The sequence below is a fragment of the Anas acuta genome, chromosome 1, assembly GCF_963932015.1.
Source record: "Anas acuta chromosome 1, bAnaAcu1.1, whole genome shotgun sequence".
NCBI lineage: Eukaryota > Metazoa > Chordata > Aves > Anseriformes > Anatidae > Anas > Anas acuta.
This window is the reverse complement of record NC_088979.1, coordinates 56,353,656-56,377,338: the sequence shown is the minus strand read 5'-3', so window position 1 is coordinate 56,377,338 and position 23,683 is coordinate 56,353,656. Positions and strand designations below refer to the sequence as shown.

Here is a 23,683-nt window from a genome sequence, read left to right as displayed (position 1 = left end):
TCTGTAAGAGAAAGTGAGTGTGTTGGTGAAGCCACTAGGCAGCTGGGCCTTGGCCCCTGGGCAGGCCAAGGTGAGGATTTTCTTTTTCGTGATAAATATTCAGGGCTCCAAGAAAAGGAACAGGCACAAAAGCATGGCATACAGTCTGTGCCACCAGCCAAGGCTGCTGTTTCTGTTCTGGGCAGTCTGCACATATGTGGGGACCTACAAGCACATGAGAAACCCCATGTCTTTAGCTGCCAGCAGGGTGGGAGTAAGGGAGCTGTGGCTGCTGTCTTTCGTGGGGAGAGACAGGAACAATGGAAATTTTTAATGGAAATACATCAAATTCTGTTAAAGAAGATACTGAAAAAGAATATCTATTTGAGCACAAGAAAAAGGAGAAAACATCTGTTTTTCTCTCACTTTTAGAGAAAAATAGTACTATCATGACTCACTTTTGTCATTCATCCACTACTGTTAACTACTCTAAAGTGCTTTACTCCTTCAAATATTCACATCAGGTTTTAAAATGTTCGAGGTACTACCTATTGCCTTGTAAATCTTGTGTTACAGTGAGGCAGGCTGTGTATGTAGCAGAGCTCTGCAAAGCTGCAATTTCACTGAAATGACTGTTATTACTTCATAGACTGCAAGGGTAAAGCTCAAGTGGTTGCAGTATATGAAATCCAAAGGTTAAATAATGGACTTTACCATAATGTTATGCTGGACTTTATACTTCTACCACTGATGTAGGACTTGCAGCTCTATTAAGACAGGAGTATATTGAAAATCTTTATCATCATCTGGCAGAAAAGCCTGCGCTGTGTACACACACAGCGTGAGGGCTCAAGATCGCAGAGGAGGTGGGAGTATCTCAAGTTCATCAAATGCTTTCTGCTTTCTGAATGAAGATATTCAGAGCCAAGCTACCAGTACATTGCTAGTTTACAGTGCATGTGAGAAATGAGGTTATTTATTCATCCAGACAGCAACCCCAGAGACCATTCATTTAAATGATCTTATGACAGTTTGAATGGCCAAGCATGAAGACCCACAGCCACTCCAATGGAGACTGCTGAGCAGCACCAGAGCTGGAAGCAGCTAGCAACATACTGGTCCTGTGGTGGTGCCTGTGCCCACCTAAATCTACAGGCACATTTTTATCTTTGTCAGTGAGGTGATCATGGACTCAAAGGCTGTGCACATTAAAAAAAAACAAACAAACAAAAACAAAACAAAACAAAACAACCAGCCACACACACATACACACACAGAAATTATTAGTATGAATACTTGTTGTTTTGGGAAAGAATGGGTGCGGGAAAATCTGCAACCAGAATGCATTTGAATGGGTATTTTAAGTCTGGAAGATAACTGTGTGTGTGATGTAACCTCCATAATGAGGGTAAATGTTTCCCTTCTTTCCTTCAGACCTGTGGCCTCCTGGCATACAAAGATTTACAGAGCAAGTAAAGAGATATTCCAAGGTGTTTCTTAAAGATATAACTTATGTTATGCTTATCACAGTTAAAATAGTTTTATTTTATTTAATTTTATATCACAAGATAAACAATTATATCAGAAAAAGGAATCTACATTAAAAATTCATCATTAAAATCTGACAGAATTTTCAGTTTCTCCCTCCCTCTGTAGATGAATGGATAATTCCTACACCTGCAATAAAATCTATATGGATTAATTAGTAACACATGCATAGCACTAAAATATGAAAATAAAAAAAATAAAAAGTAAACCCTACAAAGTGTTAAAAGATTAATCAAAATCAAACTAAAAAAATAAAAATAATAATAAATAAATAAATAAATAATAATTATGTTTTAATGAAGGTGAACTTAAGGAGACATTTTCAATAGACATGTCTCTATACATTTTTCATTGCCCTTAAACCCATCTGTCTCCTTTGATATGCTGAAGTGGTATTTTGTATGGGAGAGAACACCTTGAAGAATTCTATTAGGTAGTATTCAAGAAAATATATTAGACATAGACTATTTAAGCTATCAGCTGCTACAACCTTCCACAATAATTAGAATTTATACTTTTGAAAAAAAAAAAAAAGCCAATTTCTCTCACAGTACAAACTCTGTTCTTGGAAGTGCTGCCTTGTAGAGTAGAAGAAACTTAATGCACATAGATCATGAGTCTTAAAACCACTTAAGAAGCAAGGTGTTCCTAGACCTTATGTGCCAGCTAGTGCTGGCATTTCTTTCTATTCATTAACAAGACAACATGTAGCTGTAGTGATTATACAACTGCTGTTAAAATTGCATCAGGACTTTCTTTTAAAGGGGATGAAAAACCATGCAGCAAACATTCTGTACCTGATACTAGCTTGGCTGTTAAAATCAATAGTGGCCTTTGCATTGACAGATATTTTTTATTTGTATAATGCTGTGGAGAATGATGGGTGCACCTTAGGAATTCTCCTTTGTGTCTGTTATAGAAAACTATAGATGGAAAATTATCTTGTAATTGAGGATTATTTTCTGCCTTCAAAAACTACAGCACTCTGAGATGGTAGATGAATGTAGATGAAACCCTCGCTTTGCATCTGGCTGTTGTTTTGATTTATGACTGTATGCTGAGGCTGAGGTTTTTGCAGCCTTTCAAAGATGCTGTTATTATGGATGAGCATAAGAACATTTGAAAACCCTTTTACATGCTGATGCTAGGAAATGCTGGCTTCCCTCTTCCCATGTCATTCCCAGCTTCATTTATTTCTTAGCAATAGGAATGTCATAATGTCATATCACTATGGTGTTATTTCAAATGTCTTCAGACAAAACAAACAAACAAACAAAAAAACCAACAGCACAACATACCAAATACCACCCTGGTACTACCGTTGCTCCCTTAAAGAAAAAAGTGTGAAAGACATTAGAAAACAAATCATAAATGCCAGGCTGGGATCAACTAAGAGACTGCAGTTTACAGGTTACTGGTTACAGTTCATTAAATGTACGGTCATCCCTATACAGGTAGTCTACAGTTTTTACTCCTATCCTTGCCTTTTTGCAATTCTGCAGTTTGCAGAGCTTTTGAAAAGAATTATCGAGTTAATAAAAATACAGAAGTAAAACATCATTTTAAGTTCAACCTTCATTCTAATACTCTAATATTATCACTAACTTGTTTCATTTAATTTGGCTTTTGTCCTGTGCTATTTTTAAAACGCTTAGTAACATCAAATACTAAAATACAGGTGCTATTAATAATTTTTAAACTCTACAGTTACACTAATAATACAATTCTGAAAATATTCCTGTCTACTTTTACCACTTAGATAGCATTTGGGTTGAGACTCCACAGGAAACATTTCTGAGGAAGCAGAAACCAAGGTAGTTTGCAAGCAGTTCCTGTCAAGCAACCATTCAGATAACTGCAGCTTCAATTGCTTTATAAAAAGCCAAATTGTTGTTTTCAATAACTGACTGCAGCACAATACATCTTCTGATATCAATGTCTAGTGATAAAAAGTGATCTCAGGCTGCTGCCTCTTATACTGAAAAAAGGTCTGGAAAATGGATCTTTTTCATGATGTATACTTTGGAAAAAGGAGTTTTAAACAATTCACTATATAAAACCTTACTCTGCTCCTGCTCTTGAATACAAAAGAGAAATTTTGTGTAATATTTCAGCTGTTAGTAGATTTAGAATATTGTAAAGGTTTTTGTTCCTCATTTAAATTGTACCCTAAGCCCCTTTAGCAGTCACAGGAGTTATGAATGCTCTATCTCTTGTTCCTTATTAGTCTAACACGTAATATGGTGCATTTATAAATGAATGACATATAAACTTTCTTAGTTATCAAAAACGTACAGATTTTGAACAAAACCAAGTAGTATTTACAACAATATCTGTGGTATTTTATTACTACCTGATATTACACTTTCATTCACTCATCAATTGATTTATCATACATTCAGGTGATATGTGCTTGGCAAACTGCAGGACCATTGTGAAACTTGAATAATTCTTGTGAAACTTGAGTAATTCAAGTGACTTCATCTTTTCCTTAAAAATATAAAAGCAAAATTATACAAGCCCTCCTTTCTAGGGGAATAACAAAAAAAAGTGTCAAGGCCCATAACTGAACACTGCTTTTGTCCTTGTAATTCTGTGGGCATGCATTTTGGCATTTTAACAAGAGCAGTTTATGGAGTTATAGTGTTTACTGCCCTGGAATTCAGACATTGCATCTTTCCATCAGTCTTTGACACGATGGTAAATGATATAAACTCAGTCATTGAACTAGCACTCCATAATCCACCATAATAGTGGGTCACAATCTTTCCTCAGCCTCACATACAGTTTCTGTGGTTTTGGATCAGATCCTGATATTAATAAAAATGTATTAATATTTCCACACTCCAACTTAGGCAACCTCTCTTGCCACTTCCCCTGTGTTTCAAGTGTTTCTGGAGCTTCACTGCTGTTTGCCATTGTGTAACCAAGGTTTCTGTGGGCTTTCTATTTCTGCATTTTTTCCCCTATAAACAATTGTTAGAAGGATATGGAATGAAACTATTTCCTAACTGGAGACCATTGCCTAAAATGCCTTTTTTTTTTTCCCCCTGCATTCCTGAATAACATACCACCACTCTGCTCTGCAAACTTGCCATTATGCTGGGCACCCAGTGTGCCCTGAGACATTAGCAATAGTGCCAGACTCATTATTAACAGGATAGGGCCACACAGTACATTTACAGATATACCAGCAGGGTTGGTACTATTAGCATCCTCTGGCTGATGATACATTAACTTAACAACGTGTTCCAGAGGGAGTGGCCATGGCCAGTGTTAAAATCCAATTGTTTCTCATCCAATGAGAATGAAGAAGGTGTTGCTTTCTTTTCTCCAGAGATCACCTGCATTGGTTTCTCCACCTGACTTTTAGGATCCTCTCTTTCACTTCTAGCATACTGTTCTGCCAACCTATGCATAAAGGCAGTAGATGTTTTCTTATTCTGCTCATTGTATCTGCACCCAGACTCTCAGATTTTTTTCTTCCAAACCCTATTATTGTTCCACTTCAAATGCCATCCTAATGACTCATCCAGTACTCTTGGAAAAATAAAATAAAAAGAAACAACCTCTGTGTCTTCCTGCAGGCAAGCCCTGTAACTAGAAATATGAGGGTCTGATTTGTCCTTGTTTTCCAGGGACCTGGATTGCTTGCCCTCAAAGCCTGTATTAGCAAACATAATAACTGCTTGTATTTATTTTAATATTGTATTTATTTGCCTTATACGTTTTGGTTGGGTTTCTTAAGTGCTTCTCCTTCCTGGAGAATCTTCCTGTCCCTCTCAGCCTGCTTTCCCAACCTACAGGGTTCAAAGGTCCTATAATCACTTGCAATGGATGAGTGAATCCTCCAATGCCACATTTTTGAATAGCTTTTCATAACTACAAACCCCAGTTTAACGACTACAGCAACAGTTTAACTACAGACAGTAGCAGCTTTTTAACAATGTGTGACTCTGGACCCATTTGGTCTTTTTTTTTTCTTTTTTCTTCCAAATGAAGCTCTGCAGACATGAATACGGCTGCCTTAACAGATCTCAACACTGGCTGCAACCATTCTAATTCCCTGTGGCTGGCATTTCGGCAAGTTCATTACACATGACCCAATCAGTGACTGCACAGGCTGTTTTAGCCATGTGATTTTGATTTGCATCAGTGAAACTAAACTGTGATTCTTAAACCACTTGTCCCCCACATAGGTATTGTTCTTCAAAAGCCCCAATTATTTAGATAAAGCTCAAATATGAGTAGTAGCCGGGTGTATTTCAATGGTTAAAGTCTTGGTAGCTTTTTTCACTTGTGCTTTTCCCTCCCCTGCTATTTTTACCACTACAAGTTGCCTCTGTTTTCATGTCTGTCCCTCTTTACGCAAAGGAGCACATGCAATCTAGTGTCAATGCTTGACTACAGACAATTTACTTTCACAAGGAGTATGCTCAGATGGACTGGGATCATCCCAAGGTCTCTTTGACAGTTCTCAGGAATCCATTTTACTAGCTGTTTTCTGGTTTGTACTGCAGCCATGCTACCTGTTTTACCAGGTTATCAGCTGTCTTTTTGTAAGAGTCATACTTGTCACCATCCAGTCTCCCCTCCTGTATTTTATCCAATAACAGCAGTTTTAGCCTGATCAAACTCACTGTTTGCTCTTTTTCCCTCACTGTGCTTTACATCCAAAACTTCTTTCCTCAGTCTCTTCTCCCATGCTCACCATCCCCTCATAGCAGCAGCTGTTTTAGCCCCTCTGCAGCAAAGGTACATTCCTTTCTGAGATCCCCTATTTACTGTTCTCCCCTAATGCCCTGCTCTTATCTTCATGTGCTCTCACGAGCTGCTGTCTGTTGCCCAACATTCCTCCAGCCCAGGCTGCCCTCCACATTAACTCCTCCTTTTCCATAAGCAATCCTCTCTTTCTAAGGCCCCCCAAAACTCATACAACTCTACTTAATAGACTTTTAAAAGCCTCACATGTCCAGGGGTCAGGACCCTGGTGTTCTGCCTATGCTCCTTCCATAGAAGACGTTGTAGCCTCCTTCAATGGCTGCAATATTCCCAAGTGGGTTTAAAGCCCCTTCCCTGTCCTGCCTTGGCTTACATGGGTTATGACCTTTTTTACCATCCTGGTATTCAAGTGTTCTTGTACGCTGTGTGTGACAATGATACAATTTCTATTTCTGCTCCACTCAGGCTCTCACATTCTTGCTCTCATAGCCTTGGCTGTTGAGTTGCCCGCATTCTCCATCAATCTGTTACATGAAAAACGATACCTTGTGCTGTTTGCAGGACCCACCTGCTGTAGGGTAGACTAAAGAGAACAGGACTGACTTTATTGCTACTTTTGCAAAACAAAATTGAAAACAAACAAACAAAAAAAAAAACAAAACACAACACAACAACTGATAATTACTAGTATTTCCGTTGTGCTAGGCAACTCTTGGGAACATCTAAATGTGTATTAATGTGCACAAAGTTGCACGGAGGAGCCAACCAAAGGGGAATCAGTCCTCACCTGGATACTCACATGGTAGGTGGACTTTTCTGTCTGGTACTCATTGTGTACTGTTTTACATCCATTTTGTTCTTTACATATTCTGGTATCATGGGAAAGTATGCTTTATCTAGCCTGAACTATCTCGTGGGTTTTTTTTTTTTGTTTGTTTGTTTGTTTGTTTTTTTTGGTACAATTTACTTTGCATATACAACTATATCAACATATCAGTGAACTTTTGTTTTGTGAGGATTCTTTAGTTTTGCAACAGCTTTGCAACCTACTCATATTGCAAAGCATTTAGTTCCACTAATCTGCTAAGCTCTTGAGAGTCCATGGCAGCTGCTGTTTTCTGCAGTGGAAATAGTCATGGTCAGCAGCAGTGTCCAGGATTTTCTGTACTGGGTACTGTCCACTTCTGGCAAAAGTTCAGTGAAAATGAAGCGGTTTTTGGATTATCTTCCAGTTGTATCATGTGAATCACAATCACATTTCTCATTTGAATCTTTAGGAGATGAACAAGTCTGTTGAGACACTAAAATTGTTAGGAAATTACATTCTGATGCTTTCTTTAGGAGGGAAAATGTTGGTAATGGAACCTGCAATGAGTAAAAATACTTAAAAAGTAAAAAGAAAACAAAAAGAAACAAACTTTGGTTCATTTTAAGTTTTGCGGTGTGAAGGTTTTCTTTAGTGAATCTGGAGGGGGGTTGTCTATTGATTAGTTGTCCTATAGCAAGCCTGATGGAGCACCTGGTTGTGAGTGTTGACCATAAAAACTTAATTTTTATTTTTATTTTGTCTATGTTTAGTTTCCCCATTCAGTTTCATCAAAGTTGAGTCATCCTATAGATTTAATGAATTTCATAATTTCCCTTGTATGGAAGCCATGTCAGCTTTTTACTACTTGCCATTACTTGTCAAACATCTTTGGCTTAGTCTTAGCATATATCTTTTGCAGTGTACTGTTTTTCAGATGTTCATACTAGAACAGAAAATTTAAGGCATTGTTTCCTGTTCTCTTGTCAGAACTGTCAGTTTCAACAAAGTATATATGCTGGATTTACTGCAGTTGTCTTGTATTTACCCTTGCTTTGTTCAGCTAAATTGTTTACTTCTGTCTCCCCCTTTTTTATTTTATTTTATTTTTTTCTTATCAATGACAAGTGTGTAATTCTGAAGTCTCAGGTTATTCTGCACCCATCTCCTACTTGCAACTGGAATATTGGTTATAACTCACTAGGGATTGTTCTGTGAAGGTTTGGCTTATAGGATCCCCAGGAATCCTACTGGGTTTTGTGGGAGGAGGAAACCGCAATCCAAAACCAATGCTTTTTGTTTTATGGTGGCCAAGATCTGCCAGTTAACCCTATTTATTTTAGGATTTCCAAAGGAATAAGGAAGTTGGTACAAAGCAAATGGCTCAGGCATCTTTATTACACCAATTACATATTTTTTAAAAACTGATAAAATAGAAACATTTCAGTAATGTACAGCGTGTGCTCCTTTCTGGCCCTACTCAAGAAAGAATGCCTCTTTCTCCCAAACCTTCCTTTTAAAGGCTAAAGTTATAAGGTGCCCTGTCACAAGGCACAGAGGGATCACAAGAAATATGAGAGATTACATTATTATCTTAATTCCTCCTCTATGAGGGTTGCTTTGTTTAGTTTTGCTTTGTTTTCCTTTGAATCCTCAGGTGGCTTTTATTCAATAATGTATTTGAATTCATGGATTTACACCGGAAATGGCTTTGAAAATTTTTAGGATTTATCATATGCATAATCACATGTATCTAGCAATATGACTGAAATGTTTCCCCTTCTAATCAACCTGTACACTTTAAAAATGATACTTACACACAAATGAATATTGAGATTGAAAAGGTAGACACCTCATACTCATGTTGGATTTTGGGTAAAATCCTAAGAACAAAAACTGCCTTCCTTCTATGTCCATCAGAAAATAACTCAAAAGACTTCATGGAGTCAGAATTGAGTGTGTGTTGTACTAAAATTTGAAATTTTATATTAAAGGTGGCTGGATCATTCCTTTCTTTAAAACATGCAAAAAACCTCACCCCCCAAAACAAACAAACAAACAAACTAAACTAAAAAAAAAATAAAAATCAGACAGTCATTAGCAGAAATACGTGAATTTCAGGTATTATTTAAATCATGGAATGACTTAAAAAACAAATCAAACAAATAACAACAACAACAAAACAGTCCACCACCAGCAAATCCTTATAGAAACCCAGGCATATGTGTTTCTTGGTTTTAATAGAGAGCAACCTGTTAATTTTCTTATTTCAAGCATGGAATAATTTTAATACTTCTTATTTTGTTTTACTGGAAAGTGCCATTTTCAAAGAACAAGTTCATGTTTGGTTATGATGTCACCTATTTATTCTCGCAAAGATTTTTTTAAGAAACAACATCCATCCACTCAGACTTGTAGATAAGCAATACTCAAAGAAGCCTCTGACCCTGACTGATCCATTTTCTAGTGCAGACTTGCCAGTAGATGAAGCACTTTAGTGCAAGGGCATAGGCTGTGTTGAAAGTGGATGAGAAACACGAGTTTAGTTTTCAGTTCTTCCTCTTCTGTGACCTAGACATTGAATGGCTTACAACATTTCTTGGACTGGACTCGAAGGCAAAAATGTGTACTTCAAAAGGACTAAATAAAGGGTTCCAATTGTCTGAAAGACGAGAAGATACAAAATGTTCCTTCTTAACAGTCTGTTCTTTCATTTGGTAATGTTTGTGCCCTTGGTACAAAGAAAACAGCATTTAGGTTTATGACAATACTGTTGTGTATGCCAAGTCAGCTTTAGGTTTGCAAATATTATTCTTCATTCTTGTTGAAAACAGCTATTGCTGTACTTGATAAATTATGCCTATGTTAGAATGATAATAAATTGAGAGTTTATAGGTTTTGTATTTAAGAATAATTGATATCTTTGCTTCATATCTCCTTTCACATTGCATTATAGCAAATTCAGTGTTTCTTGGAGGATGCTTAAACAATAGTAACAACCAAAGATGGCTGACATAGAGCAGTACAAAAAGTCTTTTTAGGCTAGATTTTGTTCTTACATTGAACATATTCCAGTTAAGAAAACAGTTAACTGTAAACCAAATTAAATATAGAAAATATTTCTCATGAAAACAAATTGCAATTTGATTTTGACATGACCATTTTTTTTTGTTTTATCTTTTCAGTGAGAATGTTTTTAGACCAGCAACATACATTATCACTTTAAAAAATATATGCAGCTGTACATGTAATAAATACACTGCAAGCAAGCCTCTGATCATATGCTGCCTTCACTGGTTTAGATCATTAGGAGTATTATAATTTGGACACCTTTAATAGTTTATTTTCATTTTCTTTTTAATTACATTTAATCCCACACTTCATCAGTTTTGTTTGTTTGTTTGTTTTGTTTTTGTTTTTAATAGTTATTTTTCCTCTTTGTATCAACAAAAAGCCTCAGCTTCTCCTTGCATTGTGTGCAAAGTTTTACTACAGTTTGTTCAAGGTATATGGTATTTCAACCTCACAATGGATAGCCTTAAAATGAGCATCGGAGAAAACAATGTGCATAATGAGTAAGGAAAGGTTTTAATAAGTGAGGAAAATCTAAAGTAAAAATTGTAAAGAGTTATTCTTACTGTTATAGAAATATAATAAATTTAAAGCTGTAGTTTTAGTTGTAGCTGTAGTTTCATTTAATATTTTTTTTTCCCTGAAAAAAAAAAAAAGAATTTTACCATGAAGAAAATTTCATACTGAAGAATCACTGAATCACTGCGAAAAAGAGCATGAACCAAGGATAAGTTCAATAAATTGTAATGTATCCATAATGTATAATGGAGGTGTCCTGATATACAGGATAGTCCTGATTACAGATAGAAACTCTACCAGGGTGTCTGTGCTCTGTCCAAACCTTTGATATTATCTCATAGAATCATATCCTGATTTGGAAGGGACCTAAGATTGTGCAGTCCAGCTCCTGGTTGGACAAGACCACCCAAAACTTAGACCATAGGTCTGAGAACTTTGTCCTTCTTGAACTCCGAACACTGCTCTGGGGAGCCTGTTCCAATGCCTGATCACCCTCTCATGTCATCCATTCTGCTCCCCAGCTGCAACAATTTAGTTTAGTTTGCTTTAATTTGCTTTAGATTGTTTTATTTTATTTTATTTATAGTTATCTAGATATTACCTACTTTCTACACTTCTCATCTGCATATTATCTAGATATTGAGATATCTAATATGTCTCTGTGAAAATAGAAGCCCAAAACAAGAAACTGAAGAAAAGGTAGATTATTATGACTTTGGGCAAGTAATATTTGACTTCTTACTGCTTAACACTTAACACCAAAAAAAAATAAAAATCACATCAAAACAAAGCACTCCTTTGTAACTTTGAACTTTTAAGTTACTTTGAATCCATTGCAAATTCAATGTGTTCAATGTTCAGAATGTGTATGGCTACAACTGAGTCTTTAGATGTGATTTTTTTAAGCTTGGGCAGGTGTAGACCAACTCTGAAGTTCAGCCTGCCTCATTTACCCAGATTTCAGAATATATTCCTAAGGATGACCCTATTTAATCTACCAAGCTCTCATACCTTCGTCCTACTCTCTAAGGTCTCCCCTTCATATACCTTTACCGTTTTCTTACCCCAATAAACCAAGCTGTAAGGGTAATATTAAAGACCTCTTTTTTTGAATCTAATTTCTCTTCTCTGTGGTCAGAAGTACACATCCTTTGATTCAGAGGTCATCCCAGCTCCAAAACCACCAAAAACCCCTGACCAAAAGTGATGATGATGTATTGTATGCTTGCCCGTACACCTGTTTTTATTTAAACTGTGGTATGGATGAACCAGAAAAACAATATTTTACGATTAGAACCAGGTTACACTAGGTTAAATACACTAGGTAAAATAACTGCATGAAAAACAAACAAACAAACAAACAAACAAAAAACACTGTGTGATATTTTTATTTTCAGAATAAGTTAAAAAAAATTAATTTGTACCAGCCTACTATGCTGAGGACTAAAGCATAATAAAAGGAAAGGATTAAACAGAAAAACAAATACTTTTTATCTTGTAATCTTATAATATATTACACACAAGTGAATGTTCTTTTTTTTTTTTTTTTTTTTTTTTTTGTAAGCATTCAAAAGTTTTATAACCTTCATTTCTGTTTTCTAAATCAGATTTATATGTTAAAAGACTTGTTGATATTTGCTAGCTGTCATCAGAAGTAGTTCAGAGTGTTGAACAGAAAAGTCCTACACTTTGTTTTGGTCAGCTTTTCTTTTCAGTCGCAGTTACTGAGAGAACTTTGTGTTTAACTGGGGGAGATTTTCATGAACTGACTGTATTATTTAGTTTCTTACTTACTTATCTTCTGTGTATAAGTTTACAACATTGGCTTTAATTTCAAGCCAGAAATTTCCCTACAAAGATTCATGTATGATATTCTTTCAATTTAAACTCTCATAATTACCTTTACTAAGTTTCAGCAAAAACTTGTGCTCATCTTCACATTTTAGAAATCAGAATTTTTACTTGCAGTGGAGCTGAAATGAACTATCATATGTTCTTCATTAGTGTCTAGACATACACTGATCATAGTAAGTCAAACAAACAAACGAAAAAGCAAAAAGAATAAGAAAGTTATGACCCCATGGAAACAAGATGAAGATATTTTAGTCTTTATGAAGATGTTAGGGAGGGTGCAAGATGCCTTCTGAGTTACTGTTGGCAATGAGGCTGGCAGCCTACTGGATGGATTACAGACTGAGCCTGTCTCTACTTCAGCCTCCCTAGCAAGCCTAATCTTTCCTTAACGGCATATCATTTTTTATATATACATATTATTTTTGTCGTTGTTGTTATTGTATATAATTAAACACTCCCCCAGAGTGGCTGTGGCAGTGTCCACCATCAGCCATCAGACTCTTGGAGATATATTTGCATACAGTTGCTTTGCAAGGTGTGCTTTATCTCCCCAAATTTATACTCTGCATCACAACTTTAGTACTTAAAGTAACATTTTCAACTTTCTTTTGACCGTGGGAAACATCTTTATGTTCTTTCTTAATATATCACAATTATTAAGAAGATATGATTTTGCAGTTATCCTCAAAAATATCTCGTTTCCTCCTTGTTTTAGAGAGGGAGAAATCTATAATAGCAATAGGTAGAGAATCTGATTCATTTCTATGTAACTCTGCCTAAAGCCACTCTAACTCTGTCCACCAGAACTCGATTGGACTGATTCGTGGGAAAACTGCTGAAATTAGAGTCATATGAAACTCGGGTAGTGATAAATCAGATCTATTCTGTTTTTAGCTGTTCATATTTGTACTGCTTCTAGAGGTGTGCTTAGTAACTATGCCCATTATGAATGCTATCTTTGTGGGCTTTCTGGATGCCTACACGAGTCTTTGAACAGCCATCTGGTGAAATGTGCTATGGATTGTTATTTACATGGCATTTAGCTATGCCTGCGTAAGCTTCAGCAATATAATGGAGACCAACAATTTCTACCGAGCAGCTCATTGAAACCAAGTTGTATAGCAAGCTGTATCCAACTGTTAAATAAAAGGAATCAATATTAAACTGTAGGGGAATTCCACTAGAATATAGGGAAGTTAATTTTTGCTTTCTGTGATTCTTGCTTTATTTATTTATTTTTTCTTTTAGGAAACACAGCAAATCTCAGCAGTTGCCATGAGCAGTATCTTCAACCTTGGACTTTTTATCTTAATCCTCACACCCTTTCTATTTCAGATGATTTGTCTTTGAGGACATTTTATTTTGTTTTCTTTATATCAAGCTACAGGAATAGAAATGCTTGGAACAGTCATATTGACAAGTTCCCCAGCATAACATACAAAGGATTAAGGCAAAGCTGTTAATTTTCTCTGCTTTCATTGATGTAATTTGGAATCATTATGACGCTGGCAAATGAGACTATTTAGCCACATTATTCTGTTGCTATTTATAAATGGGATCTCATTTAAATTTAGAACACAAAACCTTCCTGGGTGGAAAACTGCCATCTTGTGTATCTGCATGCAGTGCAGTGCAAGAGATCCAACGTGATCACTGTTAATATCGCTGCTGCAATATGGCCAGCTATAATGAGAAGAGAACTGAGCAGCCCACAGGGCTCAATTCTGTAACCTTGTTGTATGCCAACCTACGCCCTCATTGGTATGTGATGTTTTACAGGGACTGCATGTTTAAATGCATGTATTTATCAGGAATCATGGGGCTGCTGATATTCTGAGTGGGTGTCCATCTGAGCTATGGGAGCTCTGAGCTTCCAGGGGTGCCTCCTAACTACACTCCAGCAGCACAATGGGGTGCAAAAAAAAAAAAAAAACCTAGCCTCATCCCATCTCTTCCCATCTCTTGTCCTCCATTTCTTTCCTTCCCTAGAAAAACAGGCTGGGCTTTTGGACAAGGAAAGGGCAACGGAGTTACAGTGAGCACTGGGTGCTCCCTGAGCCTGCCCTGGAGTGTAGCTAAGGACAACTTGTTCTTGATATCTTGTGTTTACACTGCTACCAGCTCTAGAAACGTAGGACAAAAAGAGTAAGAACTGCTGTTTTGCTGCAAATGTACAGAGAGGAAACAATATCACTAAATAAGACAATTTCTGGTTCAAATTAGGTATTTGGGATATTGATCTAATTGATACCTTTCAATCTGTCCAAAGTCTTGTTAGGATATGTAAAGCCTAGAATCTCAGATCCAGCTCTGCTTTTGCAACTTCAGATTCTCAGAATTTGTTACAGGTAGTGATCTTCATCCATGTAGAGAAAATAAACTTGTTGCATTGGCAGTGATTTATAAGGATGCAGCAAAAAGCACAAAGCAATTGTCTTTATTATTATTTTATTCACACAGACATATACATATACATATACAAAATGTAGCTGGGACTTTTTATGCCTCTGAGAAGATGTCACTTTTCTCTAAACTGAGATAAGGAGGAGTGCATTTATGAAGATTTATGGAAGTTTTTTCTTACCTGAAAATTCAGTGTGCTGTCAGCATTTGGCACTGTCAGTTTCAGCTTGCATTTGCAAACATTTCTTAATATAAATTGCATGAAATGTGATTACTCCCAATCAGAAAAACAATGAAGTGATCCAGGCATTTTGAGCCACAATTATTTCATGTAGGAGAGGCTGTTTCTCCCATCTTAAGTTAAATATCATGTATGAAGTAATTGTTACTCAACAGTGGTTTCATGAAAAGCCACATGATTCATAATAGTTTGACCACTTTGGATTAACAAATTACTGCCTGTCAACTCACCAGCACTAGCTTACCAGGTAACAGTTACAAAGATGATTGTTATTACAATTAATGTAAGTTTTATTAAAATTCTTCTTGGGACTTTCTATAAAATAACTGCATTTCTATGCAACTTTGCTTTATGTTGCATATCCTTGAGTTATTACATCCCCACAGGTCACCTGTGTGTGCGCCTACAATATTTTATGTGTGAGATTTCAAACTGGCAGTCTCCTGTTTTTGTTATTGAAATACAACTTGTCTACTTTTTGATTGTGACGGTTGTAAATATCATTTTTCAAAAAATAATAAGAACAAAAAAAAACATCATTTATGGTCTTGGAAGGAGATTTCATGACACAATGCTGTGTTGTAACCCTATCAGAAGTATCCATTTTATTATTTGTTTGTTCAAGTTTGATATAAATCCCAATATTGCTAGAAATTACAGACTTCCACTGCTATAATTTGCACTGTTGTGGATGCCTGCAATGTCAAAAAGAATGTATATTTTGTATGTTATTGCTGCTTGATTTTTCTTTTTTTTGTGCATTTGGAGCACACTTGAGCCAGCATAGAAGCATAAGTTCAAAGTCGGGAATTCAATACCTGTATGAACAAACAGAATAGCTGGTGAAATCTATCACTGCAGAGATAAGATATAAAATTCCTATGAGTTCAGTGGAGCCAAGACTCTGCCTGTATCTTAAAGTGTCAGAAATGATGTACAAAGGGCAGGGTAGACGTATCTTCATCTTTACTAAATATACTCCAAATTACCTACTTCACTGGCTGATCATTTATAGAACCGCTAGTTTATTAATCAGTGAGTGATAATAAACTGTGAAAACTTTGAAAGACTTGAAGAATTCTTTTTAACTTTGGAACATCAAAAACATTTCATTTGTTTCAGTTCTCCCTTATATCATCACACCATGAATTCATAGCTTTGCCAGCAGTGCAGGGTTTCAGGTGGTAGAAATATGCTTCTGGCACCAATGGCTGCAGAAGCTCTGCAGATGCTGCTTCCTTTGAAATACTTTCAAAAAATCTTTCCAAAAGAGTCTCAGTGTGGTTTAAGTGGCATACTATAGTGGTCTAAGATGGCTCAACTGAAGGACCTGTCCAGGCCCATCCCATTCAGTTTTATGAGTAGACTTTTTTTGTAGAAGTTTTTTTTTTTTGTATATAGTTCATTAGGAAGGCTTACTTTTCAAGCACAGATGCAGTGATGAGAATATATGATGAGACGTTCAGCCCAGCCTGATTCCCTGTGCAACTGTGTCTCCTTGAACTGCAATCTGCTCCGATTTCAGAAATGAAAACAGGACTTTGTCATACCAAAATGTGATGAACCTCCTTCACAAAAAATGCATTGTCAGGGTCCTCAGGGCACCAGTACATCTTCTGGCCATGCCCAGCCTTCCCTAAGGACCCCCTACACTGCCCATCATCCAGAAACCCATTTAAGTCCTACCAGGACCATCAGTCTCTTTCAAGTGATGCCATAGCAGTCTTAACAGGCTCCTCGTAAGAGTAAGAGCTCTAACTTCAGGGTGAAATTCTTGTCAAGTTCTTTAGCTTCAGCAACAGTATACTGCACAGCTGCTTTAACCCACTACAGAAATACCTATCAAAATGTCACCTTTCCCTATGTTACTAGGAATTTGGTATTAAGCTGCTTGTAGCTTCACTGCTCTGTTTTGGAGGTGGCCGCATTTCCATAGCAGGCAAGCAATCGATGCATGCGAGTGAAAATTTGAAAAGGCACTTTTCCACTTTGTAGGGCCCCAGACAATCTGACAGTGTGACCCTCTGAGAGAGGCCACATCCGTGCCATTGGAGGGAAACAGCAGGTCCAGGAAAGAGGCCAGAGACTAAAAATATAACACACGCGTGCTGAGACAGAGTTGTGACATTTTAAAAACAGCACTCTTAGCCTGGTCATATTGGATAAAACCTATATTTTCTGATAGCTAGAATATACAGTTGCCATTGCTTTAGCACCTCCAAGTGGTCATTTATATTATAAAATTACTAGAGGGCTTCATATCCACTGGGATTTATTCTGACCTTCAGAGTAAATACATTTGATGACAAAGTTAACTTGTAGGCAGAGAAGACAGATCTCTTCCCTATGTCTTCAGCATGCCTCCTCATCGAAGCAGCAAAACGAGTTTTAGTAGTTGTCTTCCACCAGTTTTCTATTTTTACATTTGAGGCATTTGTTTTATCCTCAGAGTGCTTTAATTTTATGACTTCGATAATGTAGCCTGAATTCAGCTCTAGTTCCTAAGAACATAACACGACTAGCATTGTGGTATTTGAAACTGAAAATTACATACCTGTGAAAATCCAATGAACAGATTGAATTTGTGATCAACAGTGACGACTTCTGTTTCTGAAGTGAAACCATGGTAAATATTGACAATAACAAGAATGAAAGAAAAGTTTTAGGTAACAGAAAGGAAACTCATCCCCTTAACAGTAAACATACCAAAACTTTGTGTTTGGAGATGGGGCGTGAACTTTTAATGTTGTGTTTCCCTAAGAACAAATTAGCTCCATGTGGGCACCAAAGTGAGATAAGCTTGCACATACACTGCATTTTGCTGTTCAGTCAGGCTGCATTTGACCTCAGAAGAAAAAGTGGTGTGGAATAGCATCTCAAAAGGACCATCCATTCCAGACAGTCCTTGTAGTGGGATTTATCTAGCTGTTCTGGAGCTTCAATGATAGCACTGTAGGTTTCTGCTTTGTGATAAGTCTCATTTGGTATATCTGTTCCAAAGTAAGTCAGAAAACCTTGCCTTGCTATGCTTGAAGCAGGACAGGCACCTCCGTGGGACAGTTCACCCTATTTATTCTATATATGATTTGGAAGGGATGAACCTTCCTTGAGAAGTGTTTATTTTTCTCCTTGGGTTTAGAATAAAACCCTGAAATCCCAACACAGATGAGGGATGTGACTCAGATCCAAACTGAGACATCCAAGAAGATACCAGTGTGTCTAGAGCTGTTTCTGGGGACATCTTATAGTCAATGGAGGTACGTGGTGGACCACTCAATACGTGGTGGACCAGAGACAGCTTCTGAGCTGACCAACATGGGTGGTTGCTTACGGTGAAATGATAATTCTTGTCTCTGTTGAAGATACTGACTAGATCTCCAGTGATCGTAAAGGGACTATGGGCAGTTGAAGTTAGGTCTTTGAATCAAGAACTGCACTCCAGCACTTGATGCCTAAGTTCTAAATTACCAAAGTCAAGAGAAATAATTGTAGACCTAAAAGAACATTTTTTTTCTCCTTCCTTAATCCTAGCTCAAGATTTTGTTCCTTGGAGGATTATATCCCCTCATTTTTCTGCTTTCACTACAACATTTGCCTTTAATGGTTCCTCTGCACTTCCATTCTATGTGTCTATACCTACAAAAGGAAAAAAAATAGTAACAGAATGAGATCTGTGTTTTCAGATGTTGGGGTAACAATATGAATTACCTTAAACAGCCAGACTTTCTCTTACATATTCATTTCTATTTTTTTTCAAAGAGTCACAACTTCTCAATCTTTACATAGGATATATCTTCTCTTGAATGGTTTGCCTAGATACTTTGTTAAAGGGGAAGTGCAACCCCCTTTTGTTCGTATATTATAAAATCTGAATGAACGATATAGGCAATTGGCAGCCTTTTTCCCTCTGCTGAAATATTGACTTATTACTTGAATTTTGAGCTTAGTCTGAGAATTGGGCCCTAGTCCTGCGAAAGATGTATATGTATGCTCTACATTTAATGACATGAATAGTTCTGCTGAGATCTGGGAGTGTTTTACAGTGTAAAAATTAAAGAGCAATAAATTTTTCCAAGATGAGTCTGTTTGAAAGCAAAAATTTAACTAAATGCTCAGAGTAGATCAAAAGTAGATGGAAGTTGGCATGCTACATTTGTAAGATCTGTCTGATATATCGATGCTTTTGCATTAAAGAATTTAATTTATTTGAATTAATGAAGCAATGCATTCTGTAATTTGACTAATATAGATAAGTTGGATTTTTTCCTTCTTTCCTTTATGAAATCTATTTGTCAGTAATTGAGTCTTTAAGAAATGAAAATGAGTCAATATACTGTTTTTTAAAAATGTTATAATTTGTTATGCATTCTTTGCTGAAAATTCTGATACTTACAGATGAAATGCATTTGTATATACACAAAATTATTTTTTAAAAAGTTTGAGAAATCCCCTTGCTTACCCATGCATCAGTGCTTCTATTCCCAGTTCGATGTTATTTCTGTTTGGGTCTAGGTAGAAAACTGAAATTACAAACCTTTTTACAAGATCGCTGTCAGATTAAATTTACATTTGAAAAGTTTGTTGGAGGTTTTGTTGGATTTTCTTTCTTTTTATGCTCATTAGGAGAGGTAGCTCTAATGGATGTCAAGAGTGTTATCTGTAAAAGCTGTACATGCCCAGCCATGTGCAATATTTGAAGCACTTGAACCCATAGTTTTGCTTCTGAAAATGTACTACAACAAAAACTGAAAAGCTTACTTATTTCATGGTGGTATATCACCTTTGGAGTTTTTCCTTATATTGTATACAATTAATTACAAGTATTTTAATCCATCGTTTTCTAACTTAATAGTTTGGGGCTTTTAATATATATTTATTTTTTCCCATTGAAAATATTCATGGACAAGTAACAACCAAGAAAGTTTTTTTTTTGTTTGTTTGTTTTTTTCTTTTAACTGTTTTGTCTATAAAAATCCATCAAAATCTAATGCTAGAGAGAGAGTTGATAGATGTTGGGTACCTGAATGAAGGAAAGAAAACTCTTTTGGAAGGGCTTTACTATCTGTGTATTCCTCTCCAGGATGTACCATAGGGATGAACCACTGGCTGCTTCTGCTTGCACTGCTGCTGCCATCATTCAGTGACATCACAACTGCTTGTGCATACATTTGCCATATTTTCATATTGCCTCTAAGTAAGCAGAACGGCTTCTGGTTTCAGTGTGCATTTAAACATAATTTTACTGACTGATGTGTACTAAATCAGTTTTCTACAGAATTTTTTGGTCTTCAATTCTTATTCCATTTTCTTCCACTTTGCTTACACAAGGTTTTTATATTCTTGATTTGGTATGGAGAAAAATCAACTATCAAGCTCTTCAGAGGTGGGGCACTCACAAAAATCTGGTTCTTCGTTTATACTGCTATCATTCACCACAAAAAAAAAAAAAAAAAAAAAAAAAAAAAAAAGTAGATGGTTGTTGAATCTTTACTGTGGAAGATATTTGATTTCTAAGTTCTTGTCAACAGAAATTAGATAGGAAATATGTAGCTGCATAAACAATAAAATACTTCCTTTTTATTTGCACATCTGGTTCAAAGGTTTAATAGGAGAACCTAAATTTTACCTCTCTTTTGATTATAGAAGCATACTCAAATGTCTCGTATTGAAAGCTCATCTCTCTGTTTTTACATAGTCTTAACATACAAAGTTATGTATGTTCCAAAGACTGGATTTGTGGGAATATACTTAGAAGTATGTTTTAACAGGAGGGGGAATATGTGTTGATAGTAATAGGACAACGGGGAGTGGTTTTAAACTAAGACAGGGGAGATTAGGTTAGAAATTAGGAGAAAGTTTTACACTCAGAGGGTGGTGAGGCACTGGAACAGGTTGCCCAGAGAAGTTGTGGATGCACCATCCCTGGAGGCATTCAAAGCCAGGCTGCATGTGGCTCTGGGCAGCCTGCTCCAGTGGTTGGCAACCCTTCCCAGAGCAGGGGGGTTGAAACTAGATGACCTTTAAGGTCCTTTTCAACCCAGGCCATTCTATGATTCTATGACTTTAAGACTCCAGGTTTTATGTGGCCTTTTAGTTAGCATTAGGACTTAAAGCCTTCCTTTAGTTTTTTCATGAGGAGATCCCACTCCCAGGTCTAACCACCTTCCATTCCAACTTTCCAGTGTCTCTTTTGAGTTTTAGCTTCCACAATGAAATTAGTCATCAACTCCTTGGATAATTCATTGAAAATTGAAGTAAAATGGTAAATGTCCCTTGGCAGTTTTCTTCAGTTTCATCTTATTTCATCAAGTTTCATCACTTGTGAAGCCAGGAGCCCTAGAGGAAGATGCAAACCTGTAAGACTGGCAGTCTACTGCATTTGTAATTACCAGTAAGGATGCCTGTGTTCCCCTTTCCAGTTAGTCATCCTTGGAGATATGTATTTTTTAGTAAGAAGGAGGGGATGAGCAGGTACAGGGAGCCTATTAATATTCTTGGCTAGAGGCAGTACTGAAGAATTGGAGTTCTTCAGTAATTTGTCAAAACACACTGAATGAAGCAAGAGATGAGATCATACTTTTCACCATAGCAGTGACTTATTAGCTCTGGGAATGAAGCTGAGTGGCTGTAGGCTGAACCGAGTCTCTCCTGCCTCCAATGTAATTATATATATATATTAAATAAAGAAAAACTGATTTTGACTAATTGTATCTTGGTTGTGGAGGGTAAGTTAGTTTTACTGTATTCATGTTGAATGTAATAACTATTGTCACACAAAACCTGTGCACTTAACTATGTTTATTTGTTTTCTTGTTATAAATTCTTCTACTGTTTTTGACAAATATTTGGCAATTAATTCTGAGAGAAAAAAAAAATCTTGAAAATTGTTTTTAAAACATATCTTTATAGATTAACTGTTTTTAATGTTTGACCATCAGACAGTAATGAGATTATATATGCAGTGAAGGAAATAATAGTTATACTAATTAATATTAATGAATTTGCAGAATTTGCAAAACACTGTTCTTCTTGATAGAAATTTCACCAGATTCGGTATTTAACTGTTTTCTCTGTTGCTGTTTTATAGACTTTGTTTTCAGGTTGTTTGGTTAGAGAAGAGAAGTAGGGTCTCATGTTAATTAATCTCATGGTAAGTCTTGCTGCTGCTAATTTAGTAGTTATGCAGCATGTCATGATTCTAGACTGTTTATATCAACTGTTATTGGCTGCAATTCAGTCTTTGAAGAGAATTATTAGGACAGTGTTTGGATTTGGAATGAAAGGTATCCTGGCCCTGGCAATGAAGGGCATGCAGTTGTGAAGTTTTCAGCCTTTCTCAATGTTTCACCAAAGTCTGCTGAATGGTCATTGCTCCTTCATGAAGTCTTAAAAAATAGCTGATGTAGAACTGTTATAGATCTCTGTTTTCATATAAAGTCTGTACTCTAGTCTATGTTAAAATGATAAAAAAAAAAAAAAAAAAGGGGAGGGGAAGAAAAAAAAAGAGAGAGAGAATTAAAAAGTCGTACTTTATTTTATCTCCTTGTGAGAAATGAGCATATTTGTATTTTAACAGATAACGTGCTATCACAATAATTTAATGCTCTAGCAGAATCATCAAGGGGAGTTTTGTAAGGGTGAGAGCTTGTGATTGCAAGTGTTATTGCTGACACGTACAGCTTTATACCAGAATTGCACTTTTCATTTCTTTGTGTGTGTATGTGTACATAATTTCAAATAACATGACACATAAAATCTGTAGCATGTGTCTGCTGGCAGCTGCTGCAAAAAATCAGACCAGAGGCACTGCCCTCATCTCTCAGCCAGCCTGTCAACAGAGTTCAGCAATATCACAGGACTAGCACCAGCAACCCGTTTCCAGGGACTCTCATCGTTTGTTACAGCTCAATAAATCTCTGTGCGAGAAGGAAAATCCGTGCTCAAAATCCATCTGTGTGATCAGCTAAATCTTACAGTCAGAGCAAAGAAAGGTACAAGTCTCTTTGTGTGGATGTGTACAGGTATGGTTGGGTCTTTTCACTCTATTTCTTGGTGGGTAGATTTTGGGTTCTGCCCCACAGCCTCCACATCATCCACCTGGGTGCACATAAGGACAGCAAACTGTAAGCAAACCTTTCTATTAAGGGAATTAGTTCTGTCTAAGATTTTTGTATGTATTAATAATAAAGTTGCCAAGGAATCTGAGTAGGAAAAAAATTGCAATGTATAAAGTGAAACCGTTTTTAGGTGATGGCCAAGGTGAAAACGATACTAGCACTTTCTACATCAATGGATGTAGAAAGGAATGTAAAGGAATACTTTAGTCTACTATCCCCTACAGTGTTATTGACAGTATTTCAAGAAAATTAACTATTGCAAAACATAATACTGCTTGTACTTAACTATTTTTAAAGAATTAATACTTCATGCTGTGTGAACTGTGCCTGCTCTGAACAATCCTTGAAATAGTATATGTAAAAGACTGAACTCTAAGCATTAACACTTACAGAATTTACTGTTCTGGTGGTAAATAATAAACA

The 23,683-nt window shown here is 36.4% G+C and overlaps 1 protein-coding gene across 8 annotated transcripts in view; it reads left to right on the top strand.

Annotated features, from left to right (window-relative positions):
- Nucleotides 1-23,683, top strand: part of FGF14 (fibroblast growth factor 14) — a 416,126-nt gene that overhangs the window by 159,947 nt on the left and 232,496 nt on the right. For 2 of the 8 annotated variants that reach the window (XM_068677874.1, XM_068677847.1), the window contains exon 1: nucleotides 6,726-7,051. The exons of 4 other annotated variants lie outside the window; for them this stretch is intronic. In XM_068677874.1, coding sequence (XP_068533975.1) covers nucleotides 6,976-7,051 — 76 coding nt within the window. In that variant the 5' untranslated portion in view covers nucleotides 6,726-6,975. Of the gene's footprint in view, nucleotides 1-6,722; nucleotides 7,052-23,683 lie in introns of those variants that run through there. 2 more of the 8 variants (XM_068677884.1, XM_068677894.1) reach the window with 2 other exon arrangements.